Raw genomic sequence first — 19863 nt, forward strand, 5'->3', positions numbered from 1 at the left:
AAGACCATTTGCATTCAGTGTTATTAATGATAGTTATGAATTGTGCATATCATTTTGTTGAATTTCTTCTTATTTTTTGAATGATCTTATTCCTCTTATTCCTTTGTGGCTTGATGGTTTACCATACTGATACTGCTTGATCCCTTTATATTTCTCATATTTATATCTCTGGTTCTAATGGAATTTATACTTTCACATGCTATCGTGGTGGGAGTTCTCTTTCTTCCACTTCAGAATTCAGGACTCTCATAAGCATCTTTTGCAAGACTAGTCTCCTAATCATGAATTCCCTCAATTTTTGCTTATCTTGGAATCTGTTTATTTTACCTTTGATTTTGAAGTATAACCTTTCTATGTGTAATAATCTTGGTTGAAATTATTTTCTTTTGGGACTTGCAATTTATCCTTCCATGTCCTTCTGGCCTATAGTGTTTCTGCTGAGAAGTCTGCTATTAATCTAATGGAGTTATCTTTAAAAGTATCTTGGCAATTTACTTTTGCAGACTTTAAAATTCTTTGTCCTTAATGTCTCAAAAGCACTTCCAAGTTGTGTTACTGCAGTTAATGTACAGTATTCAAACAACCATCTTAATCATGGGCACCAAGTGCAATGCCTACTTATCTGTGAGTAGCAGACCTCAGTACCCTGCTAGTGCACAGAATGATATAAAAAATTCAATCACATCTTCCCGTGGGAATCAGAGATGACACTACTCTCTTGTTATGACAAAGTCTGCTTCCCACAACCCTTGCTTGTTCATGCCATTTCCAAGTGTAACCTCATGTGGTCCTATGTAACATACAGTATTCCACAGCAGTAAGTATATGTAAGTAGTACAATCCTGTTGATCTTCTCTGACCCGTGTTGGGATATATGTTTTGGCCATCCTCATTACCCCAAGGCAATACTCCCTTCCTCACTAATGGGAAGAAAAGTTAGTAATCAAAACACACTAGTAGAAATAATACATCACAGTCATTGAAAATATAAAATAAGATATATGTGCATGGATATCTGTCTCAGCATTATTTTTGAATACAAATAACATAAAGTAACTAAATGTCCAGTAATAAATAATGATATTGTATAGTATACATAAGATACAGCACAACATTCTAGCTAAAAATATTAGCTACCCTTTATTTTTACTTTGTGAGATGTAGACAAAATAAAAAACAACTACCACGTGATCTAGGAATTCCAGGTTTGAAGGTAGGATCTTCAAGAGTTTTCTACCCTTCCATGATATTTGCAGCCTTATTCATGGTAACCAAAATACGGAAAAAAACTTAAATGTCCATTGAAAGATGAATGAATATGGAAAATATGGTGTGGGGGTGAACAATATCCCATTTTATATATATATAAAATATATACACACACACACACACACATATACACACACACGTGTGTGTGTGTGTTAATTAACAGAAAAGTAAATCCTGTCATTAGTGACAACATGGATGAACCTGGAGGACATTATCCTCAGTGAAGGTAAGTCAGTCAAAAAATGACAAATGTGGCATTATTTAAAAATTTTTTTCAGTTGTAGATGAACACATATCTTTATTTTATGTTTATTTACTTATATGTGTTGCTGAGGATCAAACCCGGTGCCCCACACATACTATACAAGCGCTCTACCACTGAGCTACAACCACAACTCAAATACTACATTATTTAACTTACATGAATTATCTTTTTAAGCAGTCAATTGTATAGAACCAGAGACTGGAAAAGTGGTTTCCAGGAGCAGGGGGGAGAGGGAAATAGGTAGTATATATTTAGTGTATATGAAGTTTCACTTACATAGATTGAATAAGTGCTAGAGATTTTCTATACTACCTTGTGCCTATAATTTTTAGTAGTATATTGTACACTTAAATTTTTATTGAGAAGTTTTAATCTCATGTTAAATGTTTTTACCACATAAACACACACACAAAGATTAAGGTACAGCTACCTACATTGATATGGAAAGTTTTCCATGGCACACTATTGAGTAAGTGGAAAAATTTGTAGTATAATCCATTTGTTTTGGTTTTTCCAAGTGTACATGTGCATTTTTATCTTGAAGTGTTACTGAGGAAATTACTAACAGTGGCTGTTTTTGGTGTCAAGATTGTTGTTTTGCAAGTAAGGAAGGGAGTGAGATTATAGCTTATTTTATACCTTTCTGTTTATTTGACTCTGTTTTGTATTAAGGGTTAAAGGCTTAGCTCACTACATAGCTTGTCCAAGGCCATGGGATTCATCTCCAGCACTGCAAAAATAACTAACTAAATAAATACAAGTAATACACATAGTCCATGCTAAATAATGAGTTCATAATCTAGTGGAATGATGAATGAAATTTCACAAAATAAGTTTGACATCTCAACAGCAAGAACTATCATCAAAAAAGAGAATCTGTATAGGGAAGGGTAGTGAATGTGCATGGAAAAATAATGAAGGAAGCTGAAGGAAGTATTGCTTGAATTAGAAAACTTACCTCAAATTATAGAGACTATGTAGCATATCAAATGGAGAAAAACTGAAAGCATTTCATCTAAAATCAGAAATAAGACAAGGATGTCCACTCACAATTTCTATTCCATATAGTTCTTGAAACTCTATCTAGAGCAATGTGCAAAAGAAGAAAATTAAAGGACACAAATAGGAAAATAAGAAGTCAAATTGTTTCCTGAGGACATGATCCTATATCTAGAAGACCCAAAAATCTCCACCAGAAGTCTTCTAGAGCTGATAAATGAATTCAGTAAAGTAACTTGATACAATATCAACATTGATAATTCAATATTTTTCTCTCTTTCAACAGTGACTCTGCTAATAGAAAATCAGGGAAATAATCCCATTCACAATAACCTCAAAGAAAATACATGGGAATTAATCTAACCAAGGAGGTGAAAGATCTCTACAATGAAAACTACAGATCACTGAACAAGGAAATATAATAAAATCTTAGAAGATGGCAAATCCTCCCATGTTCTTAGATGAGGAGAATTAATATTGTCAAAGTGGCCCTACTACCAAAAGCAATATACAGATTCAATGCAAGACCCATCAAAATACCAATTGTTGTCATTCAAAAATTTCATCTAAACACAAATATATAGTTCACTTTCACATTTGCTAAGGCACATACTTAGTACAAGAATCTCTTCACCACTGTATCAGCATTATGTCACTTAAGTTTTTTTTTTTAAATAAAAGCAAAGGACCAAATTCCCAGAAGTGTCATTGAGGTTGGTGAATAGACCAGAAGATTTGTTACATGGCAATATAAAGCGAGCAAAGTCACCAAAATTATCTGAAATTTTCTGATTACTTGATAACCAGAAAACCTCAGCTTTCACCTACATTTCCTGGGTTATTATAATGCTACTCTTTTCACGAAATCTACAAAATAAATGCCTGTCTACTTTACCTGAACCACAGGCTTAGGCATCAAGATGCTCATAAACTAAAGGTGCTTGAGATTCCAACAGAAAGACAAAACTGACTTTAGTTTTGGGCGTACTTAGAGAAAACATTACATTCCCCTTTAAATGTCCACTTTTTTTCCCTTTTCTAAATCAGTATTCAGTTTTAATTCTAATTGATTTTTATTACCTTATTTATTTTCTTAGTTAAAATATGCTCTTAGGGAGCTTTAAAAATAACTGCTCTTCTCCCATAAGCTTCTATTTAATAGGCATTGTCATAAGAGGTCGCCTTTAGCATTGCTAATGCTAAGACCCCAGCACATTTCTAGCAAATCAAATCAGGCTTTATTTAGTTCAATTTAAGGGATGAATCAGCGTTGCATGTCCTCTAAGTGAATTACAAATTAATTGGCTGAGTGTGTTCAGTGTTCTGTTCATTATTCCCTCCATTCTGACAGAAATGCAGCTTAACCTGCAGGGGAAAATTTGGTGCAATGGAAAATTATGGGAATATTTATGCTGGTTGTTATGATGAATTATTTGAATCTTCCTAGAATTTTATATTGTTTATTTTGTTCTCAGTTTTGATCATTTTAGCTACACAACTATTGTGCAATTGATGCAGGATGAACACTTAATGTGATCATCAGACTGTAAAAAAAAAATAACTTAGGACTATTCTTCTTGAGGAAAAAAATCTGAGATAATATGCTTTGATTCATTTATTTGGAACTTGTAATTTAGTATTAGGAATTATATAAACACGTTACCCAGGGATTTTTTAAGTAGGGAGAAAAGATATATCTAATGATCGAATATGTTAGTAGATGCATCCCTATTTGTACTGAACTAAAATTCATATATTGCTTTTCCTCCTCATGGCTAAAATTGATTTTCAAAGAGTTATAACTTTAAAAATACTTGTTCCTTTTGTTATTACATCATTTTTAGCTATGGTAATTTTTTAAAGTGATGAGTTATTGTTTTATATATCATTTTCCACCGTTACCCAAAACTGATTTGGGAAGGGTTCCACTTTAGTTGTCATTTAGAAAGGAAAGTCAACCGTAGTTATAAAGTATGTGATGTCTAGCCTCTTTGTTGGAGCTAACAGTGTCATCTTAGACAGAAGGCAGCAACAGAAACTCACACGTCATGCTATGATTTGCAACATTTGTATTAAACTCACTCTTACTGTCTTAGTCTCAGTCTCTCTCTCTCTCTCACTTTCTCTTTTCTCTCCTCAGAAATATACACATACACAAACTTAGCAAGATATATACTTTTAATTAAAGTCCATTTTTGGATTTTTCTACCACCCCTTGAGTTAGTTGGAGAAGTCACAGGGAAAACGTCTCTACAAAAAATTAGTTATTTATATTTCTCACTCAGTCATGGACTCTCTATGCTCTATTGAATGAATCCTTTGACCTTTAATTCCTGAAACCTTATCAGAAAAATGGAGGTCATTATTCTATGGTGTTTCTGAATTACTTCCTACAAATGCCTCTAGGACTCATTGAATTAAAACAATGTATAAATCCCATAGTTTATTGAATAACAAAAACCTTGAGAACAAAAAGTTTAGGCTTATTGTGAATATTTTTGAAGCCATAAATATGATTGCTTTCTTATAGCTATACTATCCTCTTAAATTTCCCCTATTTACCTTTTAAATTAAAAATAATATGATTAGGAGACCAATATCTAGGTTCGTATGGCAAATTTAGATTAATTTATCAAAAGGCAGCACACTGATGTAATCCTGACTTTATTTTTTAACCATGTGAATGTGAATGTGTATTATACAAAAAATGAAGAAATATACATTACAATGTTAGTAGGTATTATTTACAAATTCTGAGTGATTTCAATTCTTATTTATCTACATTTTTGACAATGAACAAGTATTATTTGTGTAATTGAAATCACTTAAAATCAACATTTCAAAATTTCTGTCAATTAAAAATCCAACTTCATCCTAGCACATCACATTATATTTTGGAAATAAATGAAAATACTCATTTTCAGAATGAGGGAAGACAGAGAAAGAATTGTAAAATATATTTACCTACTATTTTATGTTTAATGTAACAGTATATGTCACCTTAATGATCTTCACTGTAACACTGCTTCCTTTGATTATTCTAATTTTTAATTAAAAATATATTTATCAGCTACAGGACCGCACTCAGTTCAGTGATCGAGACTTAGCCACCCTGAAGAAGTACTGGGACAATGGCATGACCAGCCTGGGCTCTGTTTGCAGAGAGAAGATTGAAGCTGTTGCAACTGAATTAAATGTTGATTGTGAAATAGTTCGGGTAAGGCATTTTTATCTATTGCCATGCTAGAGTTGATGAGTGGCATAAATGAAAGCTTCAAAACACCACATGAAGTACTGAAAACAATGTCATCAATAAAATGAAAAGATAACCTACAAAATAATAGATATTTTTAAATTATGTATTTAATAATAAACTTATATCCAAATGTGTAAATAAATCTTACAACTCAGTTATGAAATGACAAATATGGCAGGTAAAGATAAACAAAGGATCTGTGAAAACATTTCTCCAAAGAAGTATGCAAAGGGCCTATAAAGAGATGAAAACATGTTTAACATTAATCATTATGAAAATGGAAATCAAAACCATAATGAGATACCACTTAACACATACCATGGTAACTATAATAAAAAAAGACAGATAATAATAAGCATTGGTCAGGATGTAGAGAAATTGGAACCCTTATACACTGCTGGGCATAATGTAAAATCTTTTAGCCACTTTGGAAAATTGTCCTCAAAACCTTAACAGAGTTATCTTATTACTCAACAATTCCATTTCTAGATAAATACTCAAGTGAATGGAAATATATATCCACCCAAGAACGTACACACACAAATTCATAACAATATTATTCACAGTATCCAAAATGTCCACCAAATGAATGGATAAACAAAATGCATGCAATATATGCACATAATAGATTTTATGACCATATAAGGAATAAAAAGTTGACATAGTCTGCAGAATGGAAGGCCTTGAAAATATCATACAAAGGCAAAGAAGCTAGTCATGAAATGTTACATATTATATGATTCAATTTATATGGAATGTGCAGCATAGGCAAATTATAGAGACAGAAAATAGATTAATGGATGTTCACACCTGGCCTTAAGGACAGGGTAATAGCTGCTAATGAATATGGAGCTCTGTTTTGTCTTGAATTAATCTAATTAATTTAAAATTAGAGAGGTATGATTGCTGCACATCTCTGTGAATATATTGAAAATGTTTAACTATAGACATTAAATAAGTGAATTGTATGATATTAAATATATGTTCAGTAATGCTATTAAAATTGTACGAGATTATCTGAAATAAATCTCACATATTCATGTAATGAATGATAGATTAAAAAATATACTGGTTAATTATGGTAACAGTGGTTTATGTCCCATTTGAAAAACCTTGATATAAAGTTTTAGGTAGTTGTGGTGCTAGTATGACAATCAGCTCTTTAAGGAAAATGAAGTTGTGACTTTATTATTTGTTGATTTCTGTGGTATAATTTCCCACCCTAGACCAGGCATGGTGGTATGCACCTGTAATGTAAGGAGGCTTAGGCATGAGAATTGCAAGTTCAAGGTCAACCTGGGCAACTTAGCAAGACCTTGTCTCAAATAATTATTTTTACAAAGGCTACTAAAATAGACCAGTAATAAAGCACTTACCCAGCATGTACAAGGCCCTGGGTTCAATCCCCAGTATTTAAAAAAACTAAAAAATATTTCCATCATAGCTATTTCCATGTGTCTTTCAATGCAAAGTTGTGAAGAGATGCTAACAATTGATTCTTGTTAGCAAGTAAGAATTGGCATCAGCAAATACTAGAGGATCATCGAAGGAGACCCACAGAATAGTACTATTAAAGAACAAGTGACAAAACATAAAATTATTCTAAAAGAAGTAAAGTATTTCCTCACATACATATGAAAAGCAGGTAGGGAGAAATGTTGGAGCACATCTTTCTCAAAATGAAAGCTATTCTAAAAATAGTGTCCTGTTTAGAGCCTTGCTTTTTCTCGTTAGGATTCAGATGGAAAATCAATTTCAATTCTGTATTTACTGAGTACGACGCTATGTGTTATTGTATACTAACAAGGAGGGAGAATGCATTAGACACTTCCTATTTTTAAGGAGCTTAGAGTCCAACAAGGATGACACAAGACTACAAATGACAAAAGAATTGGAGCAGGATCTTTGTATATGAGAAGCCTATGTAAAAGCCAAGAAAAGGGAAATGTAGAGCATATGTCTTTGTTGTCATAGTCATTTTTGTTTTTTTTTTTTAATCAGGGTTTTATAGGAACATACCTTAAGTCAAATTTTATAGAATTTGTCACAAAATGAACATTCCTCACTCCTCTTAGCCTACCATTTTTCAATAGCCAGAATCTCACTTTCCATTCTGTTAGATAATTCATTTGGTATCTGCTTCCATTTATAAATGATGTGCTGTATTAATTAAATTTACATATAGCTGTAAGTTATAGAAAAACTCAAAGTAACAGTGACTAAGACAAATAACTCCATGTATAGCTAGCATATAGCTAGCATGGCAGTTCTGTTCTATGAAATCCTGAAACCCTGGTGCCTTCAATCTTCTATTTTGTTATGCTACGAGGCATCCTCTTTCTTCAAGGTCCAAAATGATGGCATATGTAATCTAAGCAGTACAACAGAGAAGTGGGGGGGAAAGTGTCAAAGGGTGTGAAAGAGCTACCTTTCAAATGGAGTTCCTAAAAACTGCCATATGATATTTGAATTTATACCCATTTAGCTAAAGATTATTCACATGGTCATACCAAACTACAGTGGAAGTGTGAATATTATTTTACTGTGGCAATAATGTGCCCAACTAAATTTGCTATTATTCTGGAAGAAGGTAAGAATAAATATCAGGAACAGCCAAGTATCTTTTCCATATCTTTTTATATTGCTACTTCTTGATTTTTCAATGTTAGACTTCGTGTATTAATTTTTCACTTTGAAATGCAAGTTTTTTAAAGAATTCTGTTTTATAATTGTCTCATTGACCATTTCATCTACATACATAATTCCTCTCTTGTTATCCTCCCTTAATTTTTGTCAATGTGATATTCATTATTAACATTATTATACCTATATAAATGTGTTACGCCATTGAGTTGTGTTGTACAATATCATTTTTTCCTTTTCTACATGACATTATTTCATTACCCTGAAGTCCATAGTTTACTTAGTTTTTGTTTTGGTTATTATGTTTGCTTGTTTAGATTTCTGTATGCTTAATACTAGTTTACCCTCAAACAGTATCCCAGTTGTGTATGCCTCCTTTCAATTCATTCATAAATATTTGGTAATGAAACAAATCCTGAAGTTATATTTCCTGAAATCTTCTAATGTTTTTCAATCTGGATTGGTTAAATCTCTGCATCTGGAATACAATTTTTACTCTGAGATTCTCATTTTTATCTTTTTATCCTTTTGCTCTGTCTTCAATAATATCTGCTCAAATTATCTGCCAACTTTACTGAGTTTTTCATTTTTTAATTTTCCTGTGAATATGTCACTGGTACTAATAAGGAATCTGTGCCACTTTCTACCATAGATCCTCCTTGAGAACCCCATATGGCAAAAGACAGGAGCAAAGGATAGCAACTTTTTAAAAGCACACAATGAAAAGATAAAATATTCACAGAATTTCTGACAAGTATTCTGTCAATGACCAAAGCCATTGATATGAGAACCTTCACTCATCCACTACTATGTGCAGAGTCCTGTGTCCCTGAAGCAAGTCCTAGTTAGAAGGAAAAGGAAGAAGAAATTTTGATTATATTATCTATTATTTCTAGTGATTTTTGAAGATGTTAGCATGCTCATGTCAGAGAGAAAATTTGAAGAGGTCGTGTGCTTTAAGAGAACTTCTTTGTAACATCTGGTAAATTACACTAAAGTGGAATGCATTTGCCACAAAAAATATATTCTTGAGATTTCAGGAAATTACTTTATGTTTTAAAATCTAATATACTTTCCAGTTTTTGATAACACTATGATAGTTATTGATAAAAAATGATCTTTGCCACAGGTTGTCTAGTTAACCATTACTTACGGTACAATTTTGAAATTTTAGATTCATTTATTCCTTTTCATATAGTAGTTCCCCCTGCTTATTCATGAACAGTATGTTCCAAGATCTCCAGTGGATTCCTGAAACTATAATCAATACCAGACCCTACAATACAACCTGTGTTTTTCCTGTACGCAAAAACAGTAAAGCAAGAGAGGAGAACTAGACCCTAGGTAGTCACTGAGAGGATGAGGCTGTCATACAACTCCTGGGCCCCACAGTAGAAGCAGAGAGGAAAAACACGACTATTAACGACAGCACATCTCTGTCAGTCCTCCACACCTTGTCCAATCATGTAGAGATGATAAATCTGAAGGAAGTCCCGTGAGTAGGAGTTGAGAGACCAACCCCTAGTCCTCACTATGAAAATGAAAGACCTGAAAGCTTCAACAACAGATTAAATCTAGGAGAAGAAAGAATATCAGACATTGAACATTGTGAATTTTAGGAGGGGACATGCTTTCTTATTTTTCATATTTCTTATGTTTTTATGTTGATATTTATACGTTTGTTGGTATGACTCTTTTTAAATATTGAGGCCTTATTTATATGCAGCCATCGTGAATTGGGGTATTGATTTGCTATCAGATGTTGAATTTATTTCCAACTTGACTCTATAATTTTCCTATAGCTTCTTTCTTTGTGATTTGTGAGTTTGGGGCACAATGTATAACCCATCATGGTTGGAGAGACCTACAAGATTTGTAAGAATGGGACACTCTCTACAAGATTTGTAAGAATGGGACTGTCTCATTGTACTGTACTGTCTCTTGTACTGTATCTACAAGATTTGTAAGAATGGGACATTCTGACTCTTCAGGCAGATTATGGTATAGGTAGCAGAACTACCTGCCATTTGTGATTACCCCTACTTTGGTAGTAGTAGCCCCTGTCAGGAGTTGCAGATTTCCACAGCACTGTTGTTAGTAACTCTATTACTTGAATGTGATTCTGATGCTGGTTGCTCCAGTTAAGCTTAAGGGCTTGAAACTCTTTTCCTCCAATTGTAGACTGCTGTATGTCACCTCTTTTTTTTTTTTTTTTTTTTGGGGGGGGTGCTGGGGATCCAACCCAGGGCCTTCTGCTTACAAGGCAAGCACTCTACCGACTGAGCTATCTCCCCAGCTGTATGTCACCTCTTAAAGCTCATAACTTTGTAGTAATAGATTTCAGAGATATCAAAGTAGATTAAAAGTCAAAGAACTCAATCATATTCAAACAGCTCAAAGAAGACAATATAACATGGAAATGAGCAAAGCATATTGTTATTTTGAAAAGAACCAAACAAAAATCTTGGAAATGAAAGGTAGTAAGTCAGATTAAAAAAAAAAAAAAAAAACTCAGCTGAAAGCCTGAATGAAAGATTAAAGGCAGCCCGGCCCCCTCCGGTGGGAAGCGCCTATCCAGGCTAGCTTCTCGGAGCAGACTGCCCAGTGAGAGCCTTTCCACACAGAGCCAGCCACAAGTCCCCAAGACAGTGGAGACCTCCGGCCCGCAAGCAGCCTCTGGGACCAGGGCAAGGCAGCCAGAGACCTCTCCAGGCAGACCTGCCCCCCGGACCCCCCGGCCGCAGGCTTTTTCCACGGGGCAATCCAAGATGGCGGACTAGAGGGTGACTGCATCTCCAGTTGCTCCAGAACCCAGGATTCAAGAAGGGGAGGCATTGAGAGACTCGGACTAAAATAGAGCCTCGGGGTGAGTCTCCTCCACCCGGTGAAGCGCTGCCCGGGTGACAGGCCCGGATTCGGGTGGCTTATTAGAGTAGGGTAGAGCAGCTAGAGTCCTCCACAGGCAGCCCTGGGCACTCCAGCGGTGGGCTCCTCCCACATGGCCAGATTCTCCAGCATCTCAGAGCAGGCCCCCCACTGAGAGCCTTTCTGCACAGAACCAAGCTTCAAGTCCCTGAACCAGGGCGGCAAGTTCCTGCCCACGGGTTGCTTCAGGGACCAGGACAGAGCAGCCAGGGACTTCCCCAAGCAGCCTGCAGCCCAGCCCCCTCGAGCGGGAAGCACTGTTCCAGGCTAGCTTCTCGGAGCAGACCACCCAATGAGAGCGTTTCCACACAGAGCCAGCTCCAAGTCCCCAAGCCAGCGGTGACTTCTGGCCCGCAAGCAGCCTCTAGGACCAGGGCAAGGCAGCCAGAGACCTCTCCAGGCGGACCTGCCCCCTGGCCCCCCGGCTGCAGGCTTTTTCCACTGGGTGATCCAAGATGGTGGACTAGAGGGTGACTGCATCTCCAGTTGCTCCAGAACCCAGGATTCAAGAAGGGGAGGCATTGAGAGACTCGGACCAAAATAGAGCCTCAGGATGAGTCTCCCCCACCCGGTGAAGCGATGAAGCGCTGCCCGGGCAGCAGGCCTGGATTCGGGTGGCTTATTAGAGTAAGGCAGAGCAGCAAGAGTCCTCCCCAGGCAGCCCAGCCCACTCCGGCGGTGGGCTCCTCCCACAGGGCCAGATTCTCCAGCATCTTGGAGCAGGCCCCCCAGTGAGAGCCTTTCTGCACAGAACCAAGTTTCAAGTCCCTTGACCAGGGCGGCGAGTTTCTGCCCACAGGTTGCTTCAGGGACCAGGACAGGGCAGCCAGGGACTTCCCCAAGCAGCCCACAGCCCGGCCCCCTCCAGCGGGAAGCACCTTTCCAGGCTAGCTTCTCAAAGCAGAACCCCCAGTGAGAGCCTTTCCACACAGAGCCAGCTCCAAGTCCTGGAACCAGTAGAGCAAAAGGGGCAGCTATCCTTGGAAGCACTGCATTATCAAGTTACTCCAAGATTTCAGGCTACTGAAGGCAGGAAGGTGATACACTGGAAATCTACAGGGACAATATAAGCCAAAGAAGAATTCTGAAATATCACAAAGTCCCACTGACATCTGACCAATATGAGAAAACAAGGGAAGAAAATGTCCCAAACAAACCTAGATACTTTATCAATAAAACCCAATGACAGCACAGAAGAATAAATGTCAGAAAGGGAGTTCAGAATGTACATAATTAAAACAATCAGGGAAGCAAATGAGGAGATGAAAGAGCAAATGCAGGCATTAAATGATCGCACCAATCAACAGTTAAAGCAGCAAATACGGGAAGCAAGAGATCATTTCAATAAAGATAGAGATATTGAAAAAAAACCAAAAAGAAATCCTTGAAATAAAGGAAACAATAAACCAAGTTAAAAACTCCATAGAAAACATAACCAATAGGATAGAACACCTGGAAGACAGAACCTCAGATATTGAAGACAAAATATTTAATCTTGAAAACAAAGTTGACCAAACAGAAAACATGGTAAGAAATCATGAACAGAATCTACAAGAATTATGGGATATCATGAAAAGGCCAAATTAAAGAATTATTGGGATTGAGGAAGGCTTAGAGAAACAAACCAAAGGAATGAACAATCTATTCAATGAAATAATATCAGAAAATTTCCCAAATCTGAAGAATGAAATGGAAAATCAAGTACAAGAGGCTTATAGGACTCTAAATATACAAAATTACAACAGACCCACACCAAGGCACATTATAATGAAAATACCTAACATACAAAATAAAGAAAGAATTTTAAAGGCTGTGAGAGAAAAGAACCAAATTACGTTCAGGGGAAAACCAATAAGAATATCAGCAGATTTTTCAATCCAGACCCTAAAAGCTAGAAGGGCCTGGAACAACATTTACCAAGCACTGAAAGAAAATGGATGCCAACCAAGAATCTTATACCCAGCAAAACTTACTTTCAGATTTGACGATGAAATAATATCCTTCCATGATAAACAAAAGCTAAAGGAATTTACAAAAAGAAAGCCAGCATTGCAGAACATTCTCAGCAAAATATTCCATGAGGAAGAGATGAAAAACAACGATGCAAATCAGCAATGGGAGGAACTAGCCTAAAGGAATAGCCAAATAAATGGGAAACCAAATCATGTCAAAAAACAAAAATGAGTCAAATAACTGGGAATACAAATCATATCACAATAATAACCCTGAATGTTAATGGCCTGAACTCATCAATCAAAAGACATAGACTGGCAGAATGGATTAAAAAGAAAAATCCAACAATTTGCTGCCTGCAAGAGACTCATCTCATAGAAGGAGATACCCATAGACTAAAGGTGAAAGGATGGGAAAAAACATACCATGCACACGGACACAGCATAAAGCTGGAGTAGCCACCCTCATTTCAGAGACTGTGGACATCAAGCCAAAACTAGTCAGAAGGGATAAAGAAGGACGTTACATATTGCTTAAGGGAAGCATAAATCAGCAAGACATAACAATCATAAATATCTATGCCCCGAACATTGGCTCATCCATGTACGTCAAACAAATCCTTCTCAATTCCAGAAATCAAATAGACCACAACACAATAATACTAGGCGATTTTAACACACCTCTCTCACCGCTGGATAGATCATCCAAACAAAAATTGAATAAAGAAACCATAGATCTCAATAACACAATCAACAATTTAGACTTAACCGACTTATATAGAATATACCATCCAACAAAGAATGAATATACCTTCTTCTCAGCAGCACATGGAACCTTCTCTAAAATAGACCATGTCTTATGCCACAAAGCTACTGTTAGCAAATACAAGAAGACAGAGATACTACCTTGTACTCTATCAGATCATAATGGATTGAAATTAGAAATAAATGACAGAATAAAAAACAGAAACTTCTCCAATACCTGGAGATTAAATAATACACTATTATATGATGAATGGATAACAGAAGACATCAGGAGGGAAATAAAAAAGTTCTTAGAAGTAAACGAGAACAAAGACACATGATATCAAAATCTCTGGGACACTAAGAAAGCAGTACTTAGAGGAAGATTTATTTCATGGGGCACATTCAACAAAAGAAGTAGAAATCAACAAATAAACGACTTAACACTACAGCTCAAAGCCCTAGGAAAAGAAGAGCAGACCAACACCAAATTTAGTCGAAGACAGGAAACAGTTAAAATCAGAGCCGAAATCAACGAAATTGAAACAAAAGAAACAATCGGAAAAATTAACAAAATAAATAGTTGATTATTTGAAAAAATAAACAAAATTGATAAACCCTTAGCCACACTAACAAAGAGAAAGAGGGAGAAAACTCAAATTACTAAAATTAGGAATGAACAAGGAAATATCACAACAGACACAAGTGAAATACAAAACATAATTAGAAGCTATTTTGAAAATCTATACTCCAACAAAACAGAAAACCTCGAAGACATCAACAAGTTTCTAGAGACATATGAATTAGCTAAACAGAATGAGGAGGACATACACAACTTAAATAAATCAATTTCAAGCAATGAAATAGAAGAGGTCATCAGAAGCCTACCAACAAAGAAAAGTCTGGGACCAGACGGGTTCTCAGGCGAGTTCTAAAAAACCTTTAAAGAAGAGCTCATTCCAAAACTTCTCAAAGTATTCCATAAAATAGAAGAGGAGGGAACCCTCCCAAACTCATTCTTATGAAGCCAGTATTAATCTGATACCTAAACCAGACAGAGACACATCAAGGAAAGAAAATTTCAGACCAATATCCTTAATGAACATCGATGCAAATATTCTAAACAAAATTTTAGCAAACGCATACAAAAATATATTAAAAAGATAGTGCGCCACGATCAAGTGAGTTTTATCCCAGGGATGCAAGGTCGGTTCAACATCCGGAAATCAACAAATGTCATTCACCATATCAACAGACTAAAAGTTAAGAATCACATGATTATTTCAATAGATGCAGAAAAAGCATTTGATAAAATACAGCATCCCTTCTTGCTCAAAACACTAGAGAAAATTGGGGTAGTGGGAACATTCGTTAACATTGTAAAGGCCATCTACGCTAAGCCCATGGCCAATATCATTCTAAATGGTGAAAAACTGAAAGCATTCCCCCTAAAAACTGGAACAAGAGAGGAATGCCCTCTTTCACCACTTCTATTCAATATCATTCTTGAGACTCTAGCCAGAGCAATTAGACAAACCAATGAAATTAAAGGGATACGAATTGGAAAAGAAGAACTCAAACTATCCCTGTTCACTGATGACATAATTATATATTTAGAGGAACCTGGAAATTCCACCAGAAAACTCTTAGAACTCATAAGTGAATTCAGTAAAGTAGCAGGTTACAAGATCAATGCTCATAAATCCAATGCATTTTTATACATAAGTGATGAATCTTCAGAAAGAGAATTTAGGAAAACTACCCCATTCACAATAGCATCAAAAAAAATAAAATACTTGGGAATCAATCTCACAAAAGAGGTGAAAGACCTCTACAATGAGAACTACAGAACACTAATGAAAGAAATTAAAGAAAACGTTAGAAGATGGAAATATCTCCCATGTTCTTGGATAGGCAGAATTAATATTGTCAAAATGGCCATACTACCAAAAGTGCTATACAGATTCAATGCAATTCCAATTAAAATCCCAATGGTGTACCTTACAGAAATGGAGCAAGCCATTATGAAATTCTTCTGGAAGAATAAGAAACCCAGAATAGCTAAAGAAATCCTCAGTAGAAAGAGCGAAGCAGGGGGTATCGCAATACCAGATCTTCAACTCTATTACAAAGCAATAGTAACAAAAACAGCATGGTATTGGTACCAAAATAGACAGGTAGATCAATGTCCACAGAATAGAGGACATGGACACAAACCCAAATAAACAGAATTTTCTCATACTAGACAAAGGTTCCAAAAATATGCAATGGAGAAAAGATAGCCTCTTCAACAAATGGTGCTGGGAAAACTGGAAATCCATATGCAACAGAATGAAATTAAATCCCTATCTCTCACCCTGCAAATAACTCAACTCAAAATGGATCAAGGACCTCGGAATCAGACCAGAGACCCTGCATCTTATAGAAGAAAAAGTAGGTCCAAACCTTCAACTTGTTGGCTTAGGATCAGACTTCCTTAACAGGACTCCCATAGCACAAGATATGAAAGCTAGAATCCACCACTGGGATAGATTCAAACTAAAAAGCTTTCTCTCAGCAAAGGAAACTATCAGTAATGTGAAGAGAGAGGCTACAGAGTGGGAGAATATCTTTGCTACTCATACTTCAGATAGAGCACTAATTTCCAGAAAGTATAAAGAACTCAAAAAACTCTACACCAAGAATACAAATAATCCAATCAACAAATGGGCTAAGGAAATGAACAGACACTTCCCAGAAGAAGATGTACAAGCAATCAACAGATACATGAAAAAATGTTCAACGTCTCTAGTAATAAGAGAAATGCAAATCAAAACTACCCTAAGATTCCATCTCACCCCAATTAGAATGGCGAATATCAAGAACACAAGCAACCATAGGTGTTGGCGAGGATGTGGGGAAAAAGGTACACTCATACATTGCTGGTGGGATTGCAAATTAATGCGGCCACTCTGGAAAGCAGTATGGAGATTCCTGAGAAAGCTTGGAATGGAACCACCATTTGACCCAGTTATCCCACTCCTTGGCCTATACCCAAAGGACTTAAAATCAGCATACTACAGAGATACAGCCACATCAATGTTCATAGCTGCTCAATTCACTCTAGCCAGATTGTGGAACCAACCTAGATGCCCTTCAGTTTATGAATGGATAAAAAAAATGTGGCATATATAGAATGGAATATTACTCCGCCATGAAGAATGATAAAATTATGGCATTTGCAGGGAAATGGATGAAACTGGAGGATATCATGCTAAGTGAGATAAGCCAATCTCAAAAAACTAAAAGACGAATGATCTCACTGATAAGCGGATGAGGACATATAAGAGGGTGTAGGAGGGGTTAGTGTTAGGGTTAGGGTTAGATTTAGGGTTAGGGATAAGGAGGGTGGTAAGAATGGAGGAAGGAATGACTGTATAGAGGGGTGGATGGGGTGGGGGGGAGGGGAAAAAGTAACAGAATGAATCAAACAACATTGCCCTATGTAAATTTATGATTTTTAATTAAAATAAATAAAAAAAGAAAAAGAATAAAAAGAAAAAAAGTCAATACATTTTGAAAAGGAATATTTTTGACTTGAAATATAAACATGCATTAAGTTTTTTAAATAATGAACTGAGAAAATAAGGAGCTAAAAAAAATAAAAAGAGGCGTGTACATTAAAAAAAGATTAAATCAAGCAGAAGACAGAATTTTAGAGATTGAGGATATCACTGCCAAATATATTGCATTCAGACAGCAATAAAAACTAAGAAAGAATGAAGAGAATATGTGAGATGTCTGAGACACCATCAAAAGATCAAATGTCTATATCATCAGTATACTGGAGGAAGAAGAACTACATGCTGAGGACACAGAGAACATAGCAAAATAAAAGGAAAATACTTCCCAAATCTTGGGAAAGACATGGATGTGCGGGTATGGGATGTATTAGGGACCCCAAATATGCATTACCAGAAAAGAACAAGTCCATGACATATTACTGTTAAATTGCCAAAAGTACAGGATGACACAAGAGTATTAAAGAATGCTATAGAGAATTGCCAAATCACATTTAAAGGCAAACCTGGTATGGTAATGACAGGTTTCTCAGCAGTAACTCTAAAGGCCAGGAGGACATGGAATATAGTGTCTCAAATGCTACAAGAAAATAACTGGCAAAGAAGATTGTGATTTGCAGCAAGATTGATATTGAGGATCAAGGAGAAATAAAGATATTCCAAGAGAAACAAAAACCAAGGGAATTCATGACCACTAGACCATCATTACAGAACATACCTAAGGAAAGTCTATATGTGGAAGAGGAAGAAAGACAAATACAATCTTAGGCAAGAGAAAATAATAATAAAAAAAAAACATACAACTAGGAAAGGAGGAATTCAAATTGCTACCCAGTTCTATACATAGAAAATCCTAAATATTTTACCAAAATATCTTATTTTATTTATTTAATCAATTAATTTTGTGGTACTGAGAATTGAATACACAGGTGCTCTACCACTGAGGCACATCCCCACACATTTTATTTTTTATTTTGAAACACATGCTCTTTACATTGGCCAGCCTAGCCTTGAACTTACAACCTTCCTGCCTTATTCTTCCAAGTTACTGGGGTTACAGGAGTGTGCCATCACCCCTGGTCTACCAAAAGATTTTAGAACTGGTAAATTCAGCAAAATAACAAAATACAAAATCGACATATGAAATGCAGTGTCTTTTCTTATATATCAACAATAAACTGGATAAGAGAGAAATTATGAAAGCAGTCCTACTTATAATAGCTACCAATGTGATAACCAGGAATAAATGTAAGAAATTGAGAAATGTCTGCAATGAAAATTACAAATCTCTGATGAAAAGAAATGTAAGAAGACACAAGAAGGTGAAAAGATCCCCATGTTCATGGACTGGGAGAATTAGTGCTAAAATGACCCTACCTCACAAAGACAACTACAGATTTCATGTAATCCGCATTAGAATTACCAGTGACTAGAAAAAAAATTCCTAAAATTCATTTGGAAACACTAAAGATCCTGAATAGCAAAAGCAGTCCTGAGAAAAACGCAATGCTGCAGGTATGACAGGTCCTGATTTCAATACGTTGTACAAAGCCATAGTAAAAAAAAAAAAAAAAAAAAAAAAAGACAAAACAAACAAACAAAAATATTGGTATTGGCATACAAACAGACCTATAGAACAAGGGAAGAGAAGACCCAGAAATAAATTTACACATCTTCAACCAACTGATCCTCAACAAAGGAGTCAAAAACATAACCGGAGAAAGGACAGCCTCTTCAACAAACAGTACTAGGAAAACTGGATATGCACATGTAGAAAATAGAAACTAGAACCCTGTCACCCTTTTCAAAAATCCAATCAAAATGTATCAAAGAGGTTAATATAAGATCTGAAACTTTGAAGCTGCTAGAAGAAAGGCACATCCCCACACATTTTATTTTTTTATTTTGAAACACATTCTCATTACATTGGCCAGCCTAGCCTTGAACTTACAACCTTCCTGCCTTATTCTTAAGAAGAAACACTTAAAGATTTTGGCACAGGCAATGATTTCCTGCATAGAACTACAATAGCCCAGGAATCAAAATCAAGAATTGACGAATGGAATTACATATAATTAAAAAGTCTCTGTGCAGCAAAGGGAGCAATCAATGGAGTAAAAGACAACCTAAATAATGGGAGAAAATCTTTTCCAGGTGTTCCTTTGACAGAGGATCAATATCCAAGATATGTAAAGAACTAAAATAAACTTAATGAAAAAACAAATGAACTGGTAAATAGTCAAATGTTCT

The 19863-nt window shown here is 35.8% G+C and overlaps 1 protein-coding gene across 2 annotated transcripts in view; it reads left to right on the forward strand.

Moving 5' to 3' along the window:
* The window catches only part of HDX (highly divergent homeobox), a 119536-nt gene that overhangs the window by 67139 nt on the left and 32534 nt on the right, over nucleotides 1-19863 (forward strand). For both annotated transcript variants that reach the window (XM_079123027.1, XM_079123028.1), the window contains exon 5: nucleotides 5604-5750. In XM_079123027.1, coding sequence (XP_078979153.1) covers nucleotides 5604-5750 — 147 coding nt within the window. The remainder of the gene's footprint in view (nucleotides 1-5603; nucleotides 5751-19863) is intronic.

Source organism: Sciurus vulgaris (genome assembly GCF_902686455.1).
Source record: "Sciurus vulgaris genome assembly, chromosome: X".
Taxonomy (NCBI): domain Eukaryota; kingdom Metazoa; phylum Chordata; class Mammalia; order Rodentia; family Sciuridae; genus Sciurus; species Sciurus vulgaris.